This window comes from Odocoileus virginianus, chromosome 17 (assembly GCF_023699985.2).
Source record: "Odocoileus virginianus isolate 20LAN1187 ecotype Illinois chromosome 17, Ovbor_1.2, whole genome shotgun sequence".
Taxonomy (NCBI): Eukaryota; Metazoa; Chordata; class Mammalia; order Artiodactyla; family Cervidae; genus Odocoileus; species Odocoileus virginianus.
In genome coordinates this window covers 38161699-38181956 of record NC_069690.1, presented here as the reverse complement: position 1 = coordinate 38181956, position 20258 = coordinate 38161699, and the positions used below count along the sequence as shown (strand labels likewise).

General features: G+C 39.2%; 1 protein-coding gene across 13 annotated transcripts in view; it reads right to left on the bottom strand.

Moving 5' to 3' along the window:
- The window catches only part of CDK12 (cyclin dependent kinase 12), a 59239-nt gene that overhangs the window by 7700 nt on the left and 31281 nt on the right, over positions 1 to 20258 (bottom strand). For 7 of the 13 annotated variants that reach the window (XR_011492308.1, XR_011492312.1, XR_011492310.1 and 4 more), the window contains exons 12-14: positions 18972 to 19183; positions 17579 to 18031; positions 1719 to 1827 (exon numbers count right to left, since the gene is read on the bottom strand). Coding sequence is in view for 5 of the 13 variants with exons in the window: in XM_070479397.1 (XP_070335498.1) it covers positions 13098 to 13810; positions 17579 to 18031; positions 18972 to 19183 (1378 nt within the window). In the remaining 8 variants the exon portion in view is untranslated. Of the gene's footprint in view, positions 1 to 1718; positions 1828 to 8437; positions 8583 to 12191; positions 13811 to 17578; positions 18032 to 18971; positions 19184 to 20258 lie in introns of those variants that run through there. The other 6 variants (XM_070479397.1, XM_020898163.2, XM_070479400.1 and 3 more) reach the window with 5 other exon arrangements.

The following is a 20258-nucleotide window of genomic DNA, read 5'->3' as shown; positions in this document are numbered from 1 at the left end:
TGAGTTCGAACCTTGGTCTGGGAGGATTCCACATACTGTGGGGCAACTAAGCGCATGCATCACAACTACTGAGCCTGCGCTCTACAGCCTGCACTCCCAACTAGAGAGGAGACCCCAACTAGAGAAATCTGATGCACAGCAACAAAGACCCAGCACAGCAATAAATAAATAAGTAAAAATTTATTTTAAAAAGAAGGTAGGACACCACAGTAGGGTAAAAAAAAAAAAAAAAAAGATCTCCTAAGGCAATAGAAATAAAAGCAAAAATAAACAAAGGGGACCTAATCAAATTTATAAGTTTTTGCACAACAAAGGAAACAAACAAAATGAAGACAACCTACAGACTGGGAGAAAATATTTGCAAATGATGTGACCAACAAAGGCTTAATTTCCAAAATATACAAACAGCTTATACAACTCAGTGACAAAAAAACCAACTCAGTCAAAAAATGGGCAAAAGATCTAAATATACATTTCTCCAAAGAAGACATATAAATGGTCTACTGACATGTCTCTATTGATACATGAAAAGATGTTCAACATCATTAATTTTATTAGAGAAATGCAAATCAAAACTACAATGAGAGACTTTCCTGGTGGTCCAGTAGTTAAGAATCTGTCTGCCAATGCAGGGGTCATGGGTTCGATCCTCGGTCTGGGAAGATTCCACATACCGTGGGGCAATTAATTAATGTGTCACAGCTACTTAAGTCTTCATGCTCTAGAACCTGTGCTCTGCAACAAGAGAAGCCACTGAAATGGGAAGTCTGTGCACTGCAACTAAGAGAAACTCCCACTCGCCACAACTAGAGGAAGCCTGTGCGCCACAGCGAAGATCCAGTGCAGCCAAAAAAAATTAATTAATTAAAAAAAAACCTACAATGAGGTACCACCTCACACTGGTCAGAATGACCATCATTAAAAAGTCTACAAATAACAAATTCTGGAGGGTGTAGAGAAAAGGGAACCCTCCCAACACTGTTGGTGGAAATGTAAATTGGTGCAGCCAAGATGGAAAATAGTTATGGAAGTTCCTTTAAAAGCTAAAACCAGAGTTACCATTTGATCCAGCAGTCCCATTCTTGGGCAGATATCCAGACAAAACTATGATTTGAAAAGATGCATACACCCCTATAAGTTCATAGTAGCACTATTTACAATAGCCAACACATGGAAACAACCTAAATGTTCATCAACAAATGAGTGGATAAAGATGATGTGGGACATGTATGCAATGGAATACTACTCACCCATAAAAAAGAATAAAATAATGCCACTTGCAGCAACATGGATGGACCTAGAGATTATCACACTAGGCGAAGTAAGTCAGAAAGAGAAAGTCAAACACTGTATGAGATCACTTATATGTGGAATCTAAAGATACAGAGTACATACTTGTCATTACCCAAGGGGAAGGGGAAGGGAGAGAGATGGATTGAGCATTTGGGACTAGCAGACGCAAGCTGTTAAATACAGAAGGATTAAACAAGATCCTATTGCATAGTACAGGGAACTATATTTAATATCCTATAATGAACCATAAGGGATAAGAATTTTTTAAAAAAAAGCTAAGGCAACCCCCCTGGAGATCTTTGGGACTAAGAACTTCCCTGAGACTGTGTGTGTGTGTGTGTGTGTGTGTGTGTGTGTGTGTGTGTGTGTGTGTTAATCCCTTATAAAAGCAGCCCAGTGGCCTCTGATTAGCTTAAGATCCCTACCTGGCTTGAAACTCTGTGAAAGAGTGAATTTGCCAGGGCTCCGGATGTCAGGTAACTAATGGACATTACCAAATTCCTCAGGGGCCATTCCTCCTCCTGCTGCTGTCACCTGTAAAAGAAAATGACATGTAACATTAGACGTGAGATAAGGGACCAGACACCAAAAAGGGTATATGCTCTTTCACTCAAGGAGCATGGCCCTAGTAGGTAAAGTGATGATGATGATCACCACTCTTCTACTTCACAGAGCTGAGAAGGATTCAGATGAACCTTAAGTACATGTCCAAAGACAGTTTTAAGTTTTCTAAGATTCCTAACTCCAGGCAACCAGCTCCCAGTCTAGTAAACTAAAAACTATGCTTCCTATACTTAAGAGAGAAATTGGGAATTCAACATAAAAGGAAGCTCTGAAACCCAGAATTATAAAGGGCAATGAAGGTTCGGCGTGAATACAAAGTTAAAGCAAGAAATTGACTCAAAAGAGGATAACTGGTTTTAGGTTAGATAATCAGATTGTTTTGAAGGCTCTCTTGTCCAAAACATCTTGAAGAAAGTCTCAGAGGACTTTCTATGAGACAGAAAGGAGGTTTGTGGGACAGCAGATTTGACACAGTTTGGGTAGGTAGGTTTGTATATTCCCTGTGTACGGATGGATCTGCCTGGGGACCAACTTCACATTTCTCCTGTGCTATCAACCATGGTGTGGTGGAGAAAATGTAAAGATATGTACTGGGATCTATTTGTCATCAGCAATTGAAACTCATTTTGCAAACCCCCTGCCTCTCTGACCTATACCTATAACCTAGACCTAGATCTATCTAACTGCCTTTCTCCCAAGATTTTGCTTCCAGTTTAGGAACTAGTGAGCATTCCCCTCCTGGCTCAGTGGCTCCCAGACTCATATGCCCAGAAAATAAGCATTGGAAAGAACATCTGGGAGAGGTCCAAAGAGGGGAAGGAGGTCTCAGCACCAGAGTGAGATGACTTTAGAAACTGCCATGCCTGTCAGCCCACTGAGCACACTATTCAGGACTCAGGTCACTGTGGAGCACACCACCTTCCTTCCGCTCCACCAAAGAAGAAAACCAACAATCTGAAACTAAAAAATAAGGGAGAGGAGTAGAGCTCCCCTCGCCCGCAATTTGCCTGTAATCTCAGAGAGTATTGTATTTTACTCAGAGTTCTATAATCCCTTCTCTCATTCAGCAGCTCCCCTTAGTTTCCCAGCAATTAAGATGTTTTCTTTCTCTTTTCCTTCTGATTTTTTCAATATAGCTGTATTATAATGCAAAGGAGCCTGAGTTGAAATTTAGGGTAAATTCCTCACAAAATCTCCGAGGATCTTTTCCTACTATCCAACCCCTGGATGATGGCTGGCAACAAGCTCCCTGAATTTGGGGTAACTCTGAGGCATCAGGATCTTTGGTTATGACTTGCCACTTGCTTCCCAATGAGCCAGAGTTCTTGACTGTAAATAAAAATTAGTCATACAATTTGCATGTCATTGGGTCTTTGAGATCTATAAAGCTTCTCAGTTTTTCTACTAAGTTTTTAACCTAACTTTCCCCCTCAATCTGTCCTTCCCCTCCTGACCTGCCTCCAAAATATCACAGCCTTACTTTATTGAGGAAGCACAGGACTGTCAGGAACTGATGATCTTAAAATTGGAGGCTCTATACTCAATACATTAAGATCCTACTCTTGGCTTCTAGTCTTGGCTGGCTGCCACTAACTAACTGTGAGACTGTGGACAAGGCATTTCCCTTCCCTAAGCCTCAATTTCTTTTTCCATAAATTGGGAAGTTGAATTAGATGGTCTCTAGTTCCCTTTCTAGCTCTGGTCATCTATGATTCTATCAGGAAGAAGACATACTGTCCTTCCATCAGGAAGTGAAATATTCCTGCCCTTTGTATTTTTTTTTTTCTTCCCCTTTGTACTTTTCTGTGAGGGCTACAGCATAGAGAAGCTCCTCTGTAGATGCCTGTCTTCTCAAGCTGGCTTAAATTAAGGGACGAACAAGTGAGTTCCAGTAGGAGGCCAAATTCCTTTCATTATGAAGAAATGATGTTAAAAAGGTAATCTAATTCTAACCCCGAATCTTGACAAAGCAGATGAGACAAGGCGGGTATGGGGCACAATAAAGCATGACACCCCCACCCCTGCCAACACACAACTTAAGACTGTTTAAGAGTCTGAGCACACATTTGGCCTTGCCCTAGGGAACTCTGTATAACCAGTGACTGCTTAAGCCAATACAACTGTGTGTGGATGGAAGAAAGCAAGGACATGTGTAAATACTTCCAGATCATAGGTGTAGATGTCCAATCAATACACATACACTCATCCTGTTCTCTCTTACTTTAGGCCTATATGTGCTGTTTGAGAAGCTATTGGGGGAGGGGACACCGCATCCTGGTCTTCCCCATCCCCAAAGTCAGAAAGGAAGAGACAGTGAGGCAGGAGCTACTTGGCTTCCTATAAATTGTTTTGTCCTTCCTCACAGCTGCAATCAGAAGCTAAGGGCTCCCGCAGGCCTTGTTCTGATCTGCTGCAGGCGATGGAGGGTTTTTGAAACCGAGAGGACTTGGCTGCAGCCCCGTTTCAGCTGCCACTGGGGCTGGCTAATGGGCTCATTCGGGAAGACCCCCGCCTGCTGCACTGAAGAGTCCCCCGCCGACCCCCTCCCCAGTCCCAACCCAATTAATAAATGGGGGCTCCCACTTTATGGCTCTGGGAGAAGGAACCAGAGATACAAATGACCCCCAGGGAGGGAGAAAAAAAGGCCTTCCAAGAATCAAGCCAGAGAATTGTGCATCCACAGGCACATGCTGCCACAGGCTAGTCATATCCCATTTTCAAAGCCTTAACGGGGAAGAAACTGGCAAAAAACTGTATTTTCTTTCCCAGATCCAGAGTGGGATAGCATTCTTGAAGTTGGAGGGTACACCCCAGGAATCAACTCTCTTTCACCTGGTTCTCCAATCTGAAAAAGGCAGAGTGCAGGTGATCATCTGGCCACATAGCACACACTCAACTATTTTCCAGGGGCTATCCCTCCTACTAAACTCTGCAATACTGAACATAGACATAGCCCATCAATTATTTGGTTAATAAAGTAAACATTTTTTACTTCTTAAAAACAAAGCAGCTACCTCTTTCCAAAATCTCATCACCATGAACAGGATAAGTACGTCCTGAGGTTATCATCCTTAGCCTACAGCCTATGTGAGCCTATCTCCCCTCACAACCAAACTATCATCAAGCCTTTCTAATTTTACTGACCCCCTCCCTTTCTTCTTCTTCCCCTTGTCTTATTCTAGTTGCAGCTCTTAGGGCCTTACATCTGGACAAGAACAATAATATCCTAGCAAGTTTTTTTGCTTCCATGACCTGCAAAAATCCTGAACATCATGTTCATTTCATCATACTCCATTCTGTTACTGCTTACCAAATCAAATTCAAATTCCTCATTCAGGCCACCAAGATTGTTCCTTCATTTCCTAATATTTCTTCCTTTATTATCCTGACTACTCCATTCATAACCCTTTGCACAAAACACAAAGAAACTTTCTATAAGTTTTCTCTCTCCAGTCACCTTCCTCCCTCCTGTTTCATGTCCTCTATCTTCACTACCTTCAAAGAATCTTCTCTGGTTAAGTCCAGGTTTTTCCAATTATTTCGTTGCTTGGCTTTCCTCTGTACTAAGTTGTTTTATTTTATAAACTGCATCAGTGTGTACACTTATAAACACCGATCTCTCCACTTCCCACTCAAGTTTAAGAGTCATCTCTCACTCGATCCAGAAGCTTCCAAAGATGGGACCCTCCCATAATCTTCCCCAGAAGTTGCCCTGTATTCAGGATGTGTGATCCAGCTAAAGATATTACTGCTCCCCACAGAAGCAACCCTCATGGTATAACTCTTGGAATATCATATCAAACAACTACATCAAATACAAACTTATTTTTGTACAATGTCAACTTTCAGGCTGCCACATGCCGTTACCAACACTGAACTTGGTACTGAGTCTTTCCAAAATTACAAACTGTTTCATGATTTCAAAGTGTGTTGCAAAACAAAACAAAAATATTGAGAAAAAAAGGTACAGTAACCATAGAACTTTATCTTCTTAATGCATAGTATATATACTGTTTTCTTTGAAGCCCCCTTAGGATGAGAAGTCCCATTTTGTTCCCTAAGATTAATCCTATATTCTCAGGTCATGACCTGATTTTCTAGAATGCAAATCAATCCCAGAGGCAACAGTAATGTTGTTTCCTACCAGCCTTGCCTGTAGCTGGTCTCTGACCATCACATTTTTAGAAGGTCCCTTGGAATAGAGAAATTATTCCTGAGTCGCTCTCAACTACTTAGGAAGTACTTCCTGAGAGTAACCTCCCTTCCAAATACTGACTCCACTTCCTCTGGTTTAGCCCTGTGTGATTTTGTTGTTTAGTTGCTAAGTCGTATCTGACTCTTTGCAACTCCATGGACTACAGCACACCAGGCTCCCCTGTCCTGTGTGATTGGACAGGAAAAAGTGATCTGCCACCTCCTTTTATCTCCTACATATTGCTCAGAACAATAAGGACTTGCCTTTTATTCTTTCCATTCCTTAGTCTCAAGGTGCTTTAGTCTAGATAATAAAAGCAAAGGTACTGTGACACCTAATATATAGTAGGTTCCAGACAATGTTAGTCATTTTCTCCCTTCTTACTCCCAACACCTTCTCAACCTTTCTGGGTCTGTTTTTTCACTGCCTAACGATGGCACTAAACTAGACAAATTAATGCCCTTTGTAGCTCTAGCATTCTCTGACTCAAATTCATATATTCTGGTTTGTTTGCTCTTCTGTGCGTCATCCTCACTTGTATCTAAAATGAAGGGGAGAGGAATAACATTATAGTTTCCAGTTTGACCTAAAACATATAAAACCACCTGCAGGGGAATGTTAGAACTCCAAAAATGCAAATAATTTTTAGCTTGATATATCCGTATCATTTCCTCCTTAATCCTGGAATACTCTCTTGAACTACGTAGATAACAGTGCTAAGCAAAATGTCCTAGATATAAATTATTTGCTTAATATAATCTAGCTTCCCGAGTGAAACTATCTGCATAGCATCCCCTAGTTTAAGGGTTTCAGGCCGATCCTCCAATCATAACAGTAATCAAGGGGACGCTTTACTCTTTACTGGGGCCTCCTTGAAATAAACTGTGAATCTTGAATGCAATTATCCCCTCTCACTACCCCAACCACAATTTTGCCTACCACTCTCATATCTTATCTCTTCTTCAAAAGCAATTATACACTGTTTCTTTCTGCAGCTCCACTACCAGACTTCTCCAGTTCTCCCTTCTTTCCTTTATTTCCATTTCCTTCTTATATTGCTTCATTTTATATGAGAACTTTGGTCCCCTAACAGAAACTGCAAATACTAATTCAAGGCCAAACCTGAATTTATAAAAGGGATCAGACTCCTAAGTTTCCTCTAGCTCTCTGAACTCAGCCTCTTTTCTCCAGCACCAAAAGCATTCAAAATTGCATTGACCTTGATGGAGGGGGTTATCCATCCACAAGCTGATCCTCACCAAGGGTGTCCCTCATCAAACACAAGAAGAGGGATCCTCTCCCTGAGACAATCCATCAGAAAGGCTCCTAGAGGACAAGACACTTGGCTTGCTCTCCACTTTGCTCTGCTACGTTGTAGCCTTTCACAGGTCTCTCCATGCTGCCTCCCTCCCGGTGAGTTTGGACGTGGATAAAATGTCCTTCACTCTTTTGGAACTATCAACATGATCTTCCAAGTTACAGCCATACCAGAGCACAACATCCCCAAATCCAACTGTTTTCAGGTCTGAAAGAACTTATGTCTAAATAAGTTTATTTCATGGTTATACCTTCTCATTCCAGAGAACTATGATGTGGCTGAGGGCTGCATACAGCTTCATTAACAACTACCCACTTAAAGAGTATTAAAGACTAACTGCGTATCAACATCTTTCCTTCAGCCTTGGACTACTAATTCTTGAGACAGAGATATGAGAGCAATCCAGCGGTCAAGTGTTTTGGCAATCTAGTAATTAATCATCAGGGCATCAAAGCAACCCTCATGTGCTTTCTCTCTTCTCTTCTCACCAAGCTTTACTTCCTAGAGACACCATCTGCAACTGAGCTATTAGCAAAAGCAAGTTTCAGTATATAAGGGAAGAGAATGAAGTGAAGGTTGACCAGCTAAAGAATCTCTTGTACTCCACAACATAAAGTACTGCAATAATTAAAAGCTCCTTTCATAGCTCTTAGCAATAAGAAAGTTATTTTGCTTTTTCTTCCACCTCTCACCCCATTAAGTTTGTCTCCTGAATTGCTTCTCACTACCCTTCAAAACTACAAAGCAGCAGTAATTCTAAATTCCTTGCAGGATTAAGCAATCAATATCTCTGGCAGGACTAAAGCATGAGAATTGGGAAGTGAGTGGAGAAAAGAAAGACAGGAAATGAAGTGGATGGACAGGAGATGGAGAGCTAGCTGCACATGGTGAGAGGTGTGGTAGAGTACCACCAGTGAATCCGTTAGGTGTCAGACTCCGTTAGGTGTCAGACTTCCCCCAACTGGCTTCGAGTAAACTCTCACTTGAGTATTCCTAAGGCTATATAGGAACACTAGAAATGCCACACCTGGACAGAAAAATTAACCAAAGTGTCCAGGAATGCTCACCTTGCCTCTCAAGATAACCAGAAGACTTAGCAGTTCATTTCTCCTTTGGAATGTTTGAATATTTACTCGCTTGAGGAACTCCCCACATCCATTTCCCCTAGCCCTTCAGGATGACTAAATTGTGAACAGAGAAGTAATGCAAAACCTTTAAAAGAAAAAGAAAAGAAAAAGTCAAGCTACGGGGCAATCTTTAATAACTACGAAAATCCCAGTTCAGCACAAAGAACTGTTAACTTACTTGAGGCATTAACCTTACCACCAGTTAACGATGCCTATCTTGGAAAAGATAGTGCCTAAGAAATTTAGGTACTGAACATTATGGTTCCTACTTAGAAATAGCCTTGAGTGTAATGGAGAAAAAAGTCCAGCTTAGATAGGTCCTCAGCTTTCAGGCCCAGAATCAAAGACGGTCATTCCTATGAAGTGGAAATAATATTCTCTATTACGTTGAAGTTCACACTCCTAGTCATGAACTTGCAATATAAAAAGATTGAAAACGAATTCCTTTTCTCTGGAGACTAACAAGAAACACAAGACTCCAGAACTGGAACAATCTTGAGCTCTCCATTCTCCTTGGGTAAAGATACGACAGCCCACAGGCAAGGGAACATCATACTTAAACTGTGGGGATCCAAAAATACACTGGCAATCCTCATCATCACGTTTTTGAATTCGATTTCTTTCTAATTTCTTTGTTCTGCTGTACTCTTTAATCTTGTATGATTGCTTATTCCACACACAACTTCCTGATACCTATGTCCCCTCTTCTTGTCTCCTGATACTTTTTTCCCCCTGTCCTCTGTCTACTTATGTCTTAACTAGCAGGACTGCAACAGACATTACAAAGTTTAGTCTTCTGTGTCTTAGACCATAAAGAAGGGAAAGCAATTTTCTCCTCAGTTGGAGACAGGAAAAGTTTTGGAAATAACAGGAATTTTACCCCTATCAACAATTTTGACTTACTTCCTGGATTGGCAATGTATCAGGAAATCTCAACAGAGCTGGGAATACTAATCCATCCCCATGCTGACCCTACTCATGGCAACACAGGAACTGGTGTGGGGATGAGGGTCTCTGATTGAAGAGACTATTTTTTGGTCTAAACAACCTCATACCAACTTCTCTTGATGACGGTTGAGCTCAAACCCACTTACCTCTCCTTTCAGAAGGAGTCAGGGTACATGAAGCTCAACTCTTTTGATGGCCTGGCACCATCATTACTTTTGTACAATGGTTTTCTACTTTAGAAAATCACATCTTATGGTTTCCCCCAATTCTTATTTTCTAATTCCCAGTATAATGTTTTGAAGCACCTCTTCAAACCCTAAGAACTTCTTTTTCTGGTAGTCTATGAGTCTACAGAGATTCTGAGACAAAGCACCCTTAGGATAAAGTGGAGGAAAAATGCCCTTTATACATATAATTAGATCTGCTCAAAGGGTACAAATTAAGAAGTAAATGCAATGGAGCAAAAGTGGTATAGTAACAGGAAATATTTAATTTTCCAATCTCCACTTTCCATTTTTATAAACTGAAAGAAAAAATTTAATATATTACAAAATATCTGTACATAAACAAAGTAAACCCAATGGGAGGCAAAACAAAGAGAGAGAAAGGAATACAGTGTCAGTAACCTAATCAGGGAGAATGAGGTCACAACTGACACTTTTCTGATGCAGCATTCTCTCTCAAAACCTGCTGGTAACCATTTTAGTACTGTAACTATATATGCATATTACACACACACACACACACACACACACACACACACACACAAAGTGGTTTGGGTGATGTCTATGGCATAAGCTAAAAGAAGTCCTACTTACAAGTTTGTGCTAACTGCCCTGCTTTTAAATGTATAGATTTGATGTTGTTTTCAAATTCTTATCATTCCAATGGACAGTTGAAGAAGAAACTAAAGAAACTGGGTCAAACAAATTTGTCTTCAAAACCACAAAAATGATCATGTTCAAACCAGTTTTGCCTCTCTCACTTGTGAACAGAATCAGATTTCTCATCTGTTCAAAATAATGTGTTTAATGGACTTAATATCTCCCATGGTTCAATAATTAAAACCAAAACCACTTTTGAATATAATTGGGTTTGTAATTTTCTAATACCTAAGTAGAAATTCTGCCAAACCTTTACTTCCATCACATTTATAGATAACATAGCTGAAAAATTAACAAATACCTTTTCTTCCTCCACACAGATATTCCAGGATATTTGAGTTTCTTTGTCCCTTTGCCTTTAGAAATAGTCAAAATTGCCAAACCTTTTCTTTTTAAAGGTTAAACTCCCAAAATGGGGATGGGGGTTGAAATGGGATCATACATACACAAACACACACCACACATACCACACACACTCACCCCCTTCCCTAATAGAAGGGATAGGGGAATGGAGACTTAAGTATATTATTTAGGATATTTGGCATAATTAAAAATGAGTGGGGAGGGAAAAATATTATTGATGACTGCTGATACCCAAAATACAATTAAAATATAGAGAGATTTTATTCATATTTGATGGGAAACCAATTTTTCTCATTGGATACTTTTGAAAGGATCCAGGCTTAAGTTCTCTAGTCAAAAACGGGAGAGTTGGGTCCAATGTCTTTAATTCAAATATTCTAAAGTACAAAGGCCCAGGTCTGAGGACTAAGAAGTCAGCAGACAAAAGGTTCAGATGAACTTTAATGCAATTTACCAACAGTGTGTCAGTGAGTCTAGCAAATCTAACTGGACTCATCGGTATAAAAAGCCATCAATGCCAAAATGGCTAGAAGTTTCTCTTTTTAATCAATGATTGGCCCTGAGAGCAAGGCCAGACCAAAACCCAGAGGATAATAAAGAAATACACACACCAGATATCTGCCTATTTCAGTTAACAGGGGAAAATAGTCTTCATGTAAGTATCAGAAGAGGATTCTTCTTTAACTTCTTTTTTTTTTTTATTAACGCATCTCTCTCTCACAAGTAGTGTTTATTTTTTAATATATGAACTTGGCATTGAAACATAAAACTTTACTTGAGTTCTGTAAACTATTCTCCAAGATGCTGAAATATATTTGCCTTTTCTTTGTAAAGGGGGGCTAACCTACATTTCACAAGCATCTAGGTCTGTGCAGATAATTTCTATAAATGTGTATGTTTTAAAAACACATTATAAGCTGGTACTCACACAGAACTGGAAGCCAGAATGAGAAACCTCCCAGGTTATCCCACCCTGAAAGTCTTCCCCTCTTTCGTTTTCTGATAATAATAAAGCAAAATTCTTGAAACGAAGTCATAATTTAACCCCTTTCACCAAAACCAAAACCAAATCTCTCTGGAGAAAAATCTTTAAAAGAATTGGCAGGATATTCATGCTGATATGTGTGTATGTCAATACTGTTCTTTCTTATGGGATACTCTTTTAAAATTATTTGTTTTAAAAAGGTCTCAGGTAGTGATATATCTTCAGAAAAATATTCACCCTAAACTAAGTTACATTTCCATGAATTTTCAGGATGTATTTTTTTTCCTCTTTGACAATATTACAATGCTCTGTTTCAAAGGTTTTTTTTGACATAAAAAAATATGTGTAAACAGTATGCTAACTGATGTTACTAACCCTCCAGGTATGGAGGTATCATCTCTAACCCTACCTCAGCAGCAATGTCCTAGGCTGTTTGCATCTACAAATCAACTTCACCATCAGAACATGGTTTAAAAAAAAAAAATTTAGAATTGAAGATTTACAGAGAACAATATAGGAGTTTGAATTTCCTTTCCTTTATTTCAAAAAAAGTAAAGAATTATCCCAAGTTCTTGGGCATCTCAACAATTAATTTTTTTTTTCCAAACAAATGTCTCAAAAAGAGAGAGACAGAGAGAAAGAGAAGTCTATAAAGATGGAATAAAAAAGAAAAAGAGATGGGATAAAGTCTACCTACTTGCCCAAGAATGCCACTTTCTACAACCTGCTTCACGTGCAGGGAGAGGGGGGGCATATCTTTTCTCAAAGTGGAGCAAACTTTAAGAATGAGCAATTTATTTGGAAAAAAGGTATGTTCAAGATGCTCAATGGGTAAAAAAGGAGTTCACTTGAAAGCAAAAATGTGAGATGGTGGAGAGGAAGGAAATATTTATTTAAACCAGCCAGTCGCTCTGTTTCCCTTAAAGCAAAAGCCTAAGAGCAGCTCAAATTCTGTGAACACTATTCTCTTTAAAAAACAAAAAACCAAAAACCAAAAAACAAAAACAAAAAAAACTAAATTCAAAAGAAACCATTAAAAAAAAAACAAACTTTAAGAACCTCTCCTGAGCCATCTCAAAATTGAAACTGTTTCTTTCTTCTGCTCAAGAAGTGCAGGAAATGAACTAATTAAACATTTACTTTTCAATTTAATGACCCTCTCCATATTCTCTACTTGTATTCACTAGGTAGAGCTGAAGTAAGTATTCTGACTACATCCCATCCAGGGGGAACTGGTGCCACATCACTATTTTATAAGTCGCTTGCTAGGAGCAAGTGAGCAAGGAATACAACAGATAGCTTTGCAGTAGCCAAATGCAGATGATTACCTTGCTCTGGCAAATGATTTCATTAAAGGTTCAGAGGACTGGATGGAAGAATGGATAGGGAAGGAATCTTTCAGGACTCTGAAGTCTCTAGGTTAGTAAGGAACTCCTCTCCCTCTTCCCCCTCTTGCAGGGACTCTTGTAGGCCCCCGATACACTTTGCCATAAGCAGAAGACTGAGCTGAGGGCCCCCAGTTAAGGCTTGCTCCTGAGCTGCTGGTCCCAGTGGTTCCTGGCCCCAGCTCCCCATAGTTTTGCAATTTGGTCTCTGCATGTACCACAGAGTTGCTGCTTCCCTCAGCCTTCAGGAATGGTTGCCCGACCACTGAGTGTAATGCTAAGGGGACCCTGGCAAAACGGAGGTCCTGGTCCCCTGGGAACTGCACTGACCCTGTGCCCTGGTAACTGCTGGACTCCCCAAGGTGGCTCACAGAGCCCGAGAAGGTCCTGTTCTTCACCAGGGTCTGGGCCAAAGATTCTGTCAAAGCTGGACCAGAGGTGCGTTCATCAGTGTCAGTGGCACTGAACCCTGTTTCAGGCCCGTCAGTGTTTCCGTAAGTCCTGTTGGGATGGGGTCGGGTGGAGTAATCCATTGATCTCAAGGCCTGGTGCTCATGTGGCAGGTGGCCAGGAGGCTCTGCTTCAGGCTGGGATAAAAGTTGCAGCAAGGCGGCTGTCACGGCTGGGTTCAACTCCTGGGGGGCGCTGGAAAGATCGCCTTCAACCAGAGGGGGTGGAGGTGGCGGCGGTGGAGGTCCGGGGGGCTCAGGGGGCCTCTTCTCTGGTGGAAGAATGTGAGGAGGACATGCTGTGGAAGGGTTACTTTTTTTAAACACCATCTTAAAAATCACATGTGATTATAAACACAAACACACACACACACACTGCCCAACATAAACAAATATCAATACAAGTAACCAAATATATATAAAGCAAAAAACCTTGGGATCAGGAAATCGCAATTTATAAATAAAATCAAGTGATTAAAAGTAAAACAGTTGCATTCTGGATCTAACAGCTGGTGTTAAAATCATGTATTTCAAATGATTGTCCTGATTTTTGTCTGAGATCTCCATTTCCTTCCTTAAGGAACTGTTCTAATATGTAGGCTGTTGGTAGCCTCCCCGCCCCTTTTTGCTGTTGGATCAAAACATTAATGAAAATAAAGTAGAAAGAAGGAAGATGAGAGGGAACAATACATATGCTGTGGTCACACATCTAGGACATAATCTTGCTGTACAACAGGAAACTTTGTATGGACTTAGCTAACACATTTTACAGAATGTTTGATGATATCAGGTTAACACGTAAAATAAAGCTAGAAGAATATACAGGTGAGATGAAATTAGTAAAAACCTTTCATTACCATCATGTATACATATACACTTGCTTCTCCCAGTTTGAGTTCCTTCTCCCCATAATCACAGTCTGAAGAAAACCACCGTACTGTCATTCAGCTTCCTATGTTACAGTAATTATAAAAAGTCACTACAGCAATGTCATGCAGAATGGGCTGTTGATAAACACTTGTTTATCTTGGAGACAGTGACAAGAGTATTTAGAAATGTATTGAACTAATACTATACTCTTGTCTTTCCAAAGGTCTTACTAGAACCACTCCCTAGACATGTTGTTGCCCACAACTGGATTAATTTGCCTAACCATGGCAATCATTGTCTGATAATGAACTCCTGCCAAGGCAAGAGACTAGAAATGTAAAATGGTGTGAGTTTGAGGACACACAAAACCAAGTAGTCAGAACCATGCCTTTAGAGAGTTGGGAGTCACCTTGCTGAAGAAAAGACTTAGTTTTGGGATATCTTTCAAATGACTGATTTTTCTGTTCCCTAATGAAGCATATTTTTAAATGTCCATATAATCAATTCTTTATTATGAGACAGTGATATAAAGTCATTACTCAGGCAACCCAAAAGTAGTTTTTATAATTATAACAATTAGGTATTTTGGTAGCATATATACCACAATTATATTTTGCAAAAACAATCAGTAAAGTAAGCATACCCTTAGTGGGCAGATGAAAGTATTCTGAAAATACTACAAAATTGTTGAGCAGTGGGAGGATAAGGTCAGGTGCTAAACATAAATACAAGTAGGGTGACCAAGAGTCCCAATTGCCTGAGACTGAAGGAGGTTCCCAGGTTTAAAACTTTCGGTTTTAAAACCAGGACAGTACAGGGACAAGTTGATCATCCTATATACAGTACCCACTCAATTTTTTGTTAACAGACTGGCTGGCTGACTGGGTGGTAGAGAAAGCTAAATTAAAGGATGAAAAATTAGCTATAGAACACTCACAACTTGAAAAGTAGACATCCAAAAAAGGGAGAGCTAACTGACTACAAATATCTATAGATTTCAGACTTTTTCATTATCAATACTACACATCTCACTACATAAGAACATCACAGTACCAGTTATTTTTAAAAGTATTTTTGGTCTATACATGAAATGGAACACCAGTTTTTTGTTTTTGTTTTTTAATACTAAGGGCAGACAACTTTAAAAATGCCTAACTGCAAAAATGGACAAAGCTAAACTTATTTTCTTCCATCTATACTACATTTCATATTTAAACTTTGCCTTTTATACAAATAGTTTAGTTGTATTTCAATAGAACTAATTCTTGAGCTCACATTCTTTCACATTTATGAGAGAACGAAAACTATTTCAAAATAGCAAAGGCAGACTGGTTGTAAAGAACTATTAAAGGCTAATAAAACATCTTAATTAAAAATAAAGATCACATTAAAAAAAAACATACTGTTATAAGATTCAAAGTGTTAACAATATTGCCAACCCTTAACAGTCTGTACCAATGGTGAGAGAGATCAATGAAATATACAAATAACTGAAAATTTCATTTTACTAATTAGATTCAACCATAACCATTTCTCAACAAGTATAGAATAGCTAAATAGTAGCCAAAGTGATAGATTTTTACCTTCTCTGGCTAATTCAGTCTGCCCTCTGGTGGAAGTGCTGATGAACAGCAAAACAGCCACATAAGAGGTAGCAGGAGCAAGATAGAGGCATAGGAGAGTCACCAACTGGATAATCCAGAAGTGACTGGAATACTTAGGGATGGCATTTTTACTCTCCTCTGAAAAGTAAATCCAGTAATTTCTGGCCATGAGCCAGGCCTAAATTTTAGTTCATTTTCACCATTTGGCTGATAGTTTGCTGACTTAATTATTGGATGAATTTCTTTCAATCACTATGTCATTTAACTTGAATAACTTCTTTCAGTTATTGATTATAGTTGATTTTTTTTTTTTTTTTTTGGTTGGTGAGGGGGTGGGTAGAGGGAGGACAGTATGACAGATGAGAGAGAGACCTGCTTTAATTCTAGATTTGCTTTCTCTGTTATTCCACACCCCAGAGTCTCTTAAAAACTATTGGAACTGTTATGACAGAATAACAAAGTGAATTAAGAAACACATTCATTAAGAAAGTACAGGAATTCTAGTCCTGCCTCTGCCAATAATATGGTTCCAGCAGTGGGACCATAGGCAGGCTTATATAAATTCCCTAGATTGCAGTTTCCTTATCCACACAGTAAAGAGGGTAATTTATTTATCTTTTTTTTTTAAACTTTACATACAATAACTTATTTGATCCTGTACCAGTGGAAATAAGGCATATATTCTGGACCAACCGATTTGAAATGTGAATGCAACACCCTAAAAATTGAAGGTTAGTGTACTCCAACAGCCCTTGTACATCTTCTCATTTCCCCAGTTCATGGGGTCTTCATGGACAGCAAAAATTTCCAAGGAGTTGAAAACACAGATAAGTAAAGATTTTAGAAATAAAGACTGTGAATCAGAACTGACTAGAAAATTTAAACTTCTTTTCCCTCGAATAAATTGAATCATGCTGTGCTTATGTAAGATCAAGGTATACATATTTTCTTTTTTCACATTTTTAAAAAATAATAATGTTCAGTTCCTAATCTGGGGTCCATTCACTTATCCTTCAGGAACACAGATTTAAAGAAATCATTTTTATATGCTATTTTTGGAAAGGAAATATATGGTGTTAATTATCTGCTTAGAAATCTTCTCAAATCATTCTTTGGGAGATTAACAATGATATTTTATTAGGGCTTTCTTGACTGTATGTTTCCAGGAACTCAGTACCTAGCATCCACTGTTCTAGAGTACGAGTGGCTATTTGTACAATCTGATAATGGTTTGCTTGGAAGACAGATTTTCAAGTGCTAGTACTAGTTGACCACCACACACAGTGGTTCAAGATGCATCAGTAGCTACAGCTGTGGTTTTCTTGTGTGAGAACACAGGGACTCTACTTACCTACTTCCTAGGAAAGGGAAAAATGGAAAAACAATCAGTATACGAAAGGTGCTTTAAGAAGCTTTGAGACTTAAATAAAAGAAGTTGGGCAAGAAATACATCACTTGGTGCTATGTTCTTCTGTAGACTAAGTTACAGAAAAACTGAAACTGAGGCCACTGATGTGAAAAAGAAAACATTAGAGATTTTTAAGAGGATCAACAGCACCTGAGCTCAATGAGATTCATGACCGGTCTGTTTACCTGCTGCCTCCTCCTGTGGCATTGTGGGAGTTCTTCGGGGCCCCTGTGGCCCACTGTTCTTGTCACTGTTGTTTTCCTCCAGGTTGCCTGCTGGCTCCTGGGTTTTCATCAGTTGACTCAAGAGAACTGCCAACATATTCTGCATGTCAGCTGGTGTGCTTGAAGCTTCAGGGGTTGTCTGTTCTGCTGAAGGTTGGACTGCTGGGGCAGGGGCTATCTCCTTCAAAGATTCCTCTGGGGCTGTTGGCTCTGAGTCCTGCTGTTGGGAAGTGGCAGCCGTTAGGGCACTGATGGATTGGTTCAGGGCCTCCAGCTGCTGTTGCATCTCTGGGTTGGAGTGGATATTAAGCAGCTGTGCCATTTGAGGAATGCTCAGGTCCGTTTGGCTCTGCAGCAGGTTCAGTAACACTGCCAATTCACTTTGATTCAACTGCTGTGTGATATCACCGATGCCTGTGGAGAGACAGTGGAACCAATATAAGAGGATGAGGTGAGGCAAGGCAAGGACCTTTGCCTTCTTAAACTGACAATAGCAACTTGCAATATCCAATGAATGAAGTTTCATTTTGAATGTCTCATTTTTCATGCCTCTAATTGTGACACATTTGTTATTCTTTATATTTTCATTTAAAAATACAGGGACTAATTAAAATATCTCTGTATTGTGAGTAAAAGTAACTTTATCTATATTCTTCAAGGTCAGTGATTTTCAGCCCTTACTGTATACATCAGGAGAGATTTTAAAATTCAGAACCCTTAGCTCCTATCCCTAGAAATCTGGCAATTGTTCGGAGGTGTTTATGTTTAAAGCTTTTTAGATGATTATAATGTGCAGCCAGTATTGAAAGCCACTGTTTTAAATAGACAATGAAGGAAAAGTGAGCCAAGGAAGGAAGTTGTAATTCAGAAAAAAATGTTGTACCACAGGAGAGCTACTTTGTTGTTTACAAAGATTCATTATTACACAGTTTTGGATATATTTAGATCAAATAACAGTCTACAGAACTAACTACATTTAGCAACTGTGATTTAACATGATTAAATTCTAAGGTCTTATCAAATCTAACACAGACAGGGCTCTGATTATATGTTAGGGAGCGATGGGTAAACTAATCTTTAAATTCAGCTTACCTAATTCACTAATTTATGCCACACTGAATTGAGATATTAGTTTTCAGGATAGGGAAATAATCTATTTTAAGTTTTCTAGACCACATGTACAAAACTGGGCTTATCTCCTTTTCCCCTTACATAATGAGGATATCAAACTCTTTATTAATGCTTCAGTGGCTAAAAATTAAAACACACACACACAGACACAAATCCTTACACTTGACCTTCAGTATCTGCCAAGTGCTCAATAAAAGCACAAAGGCTCCTTCCCAGCACTGACCTATTGCATCCCCAGCCCCAGGTTCCACCTTGCCAGGAGCAGGCTGAGGTGGTGCTGGGCTGCTGTTCTTTACAGGCTCAGCACTTGTCCCTGAGATAGTTTCTTTTCGAGAGGCTTTGGGTGGAGGTGGCTCTTCTACCAAAACACCACTTTGTCGCTGCCGTCGCCGTTTCTTACTCCATAATTCATGGCAATCCTGCCAGTGGGGAAGGCTGGAAAAAGACAAAAGGGGAAATGTGTGTGGGAATGTGCACTACTGAGTGAATGGAGGAACAAGAGATTAAAATGGGAAGGCAAAGAGCAAGGGGAAATGGAAACGATAAAGAAAATATAAAAATAACCAGAAAAGTTAGTAAACAGCAGCAGTGTAAATAGAATCATGGCATATGGTAGTCTGAGGAACTAAAGATCCAAATGCCAAAGGATTTCTTTCTACAGTGAGAAATGAAGATCTTGCTAATAACAGAGACACACCTGCTCTATAAAAATGTCCATATTCCAGTCAAATGGTTAAGTTTTATAATTGTGCTTAGCATAACAAAAATTAAGGAGACTTTATTTCTCTTGGTCAAGTTTTAATAGGGAATAAACAGAACAAAGGTGACTGCCTTCTTAATATTTACAAAAAGCCCAGGCAAGGTAGTAATTTAAATCTTGGAACCACATGAGCACATTGTAACTAAACCATCTCTGTATAAAATCAATTTATGTGTTACTTGGTCTCTATGGACCAAAAAACTTGTTCTTTTTTCTTTCTGCCCACTGAATTTCCATGACTGAATATTTTCATTTGTGAGGTTTAATACATTTTTGGACTTTCCGATACTCAATAAATTCTAGTAAGTTAAATCTTACCACAACACAGATTACCACTGCCAAAATTTCCAATTTTTGCTAACCTTACATACTTCAGTCACATTCAATGCATCAAAATTCAAACACAATAAATGAATTAGGACATTTCTTTGGATTATCAGATTTGTAGTTATTATCTGTTCATATACTAACATCTCATACATAAGATACAATGTTCCCATAAGAAAGAAATGCCCACAAACTCTGACGTGTAAGTTATAATGCTGTCAGCGAAAATCAAAGGCTTCTATCAGAATGTGAGATGGGGAGTGTAGAACCTCTGAGGATCCCATATAATAGAGAAAATTAATAAGATTCTGATAGAAGACACATTCAGAGACCATATTTTCTATATAAAAATTCAGGACACACTGTCTGATAGATAAACTACTGGTTCAATCCCTGGTCAGGGAACTAGATCTCACATGCCAC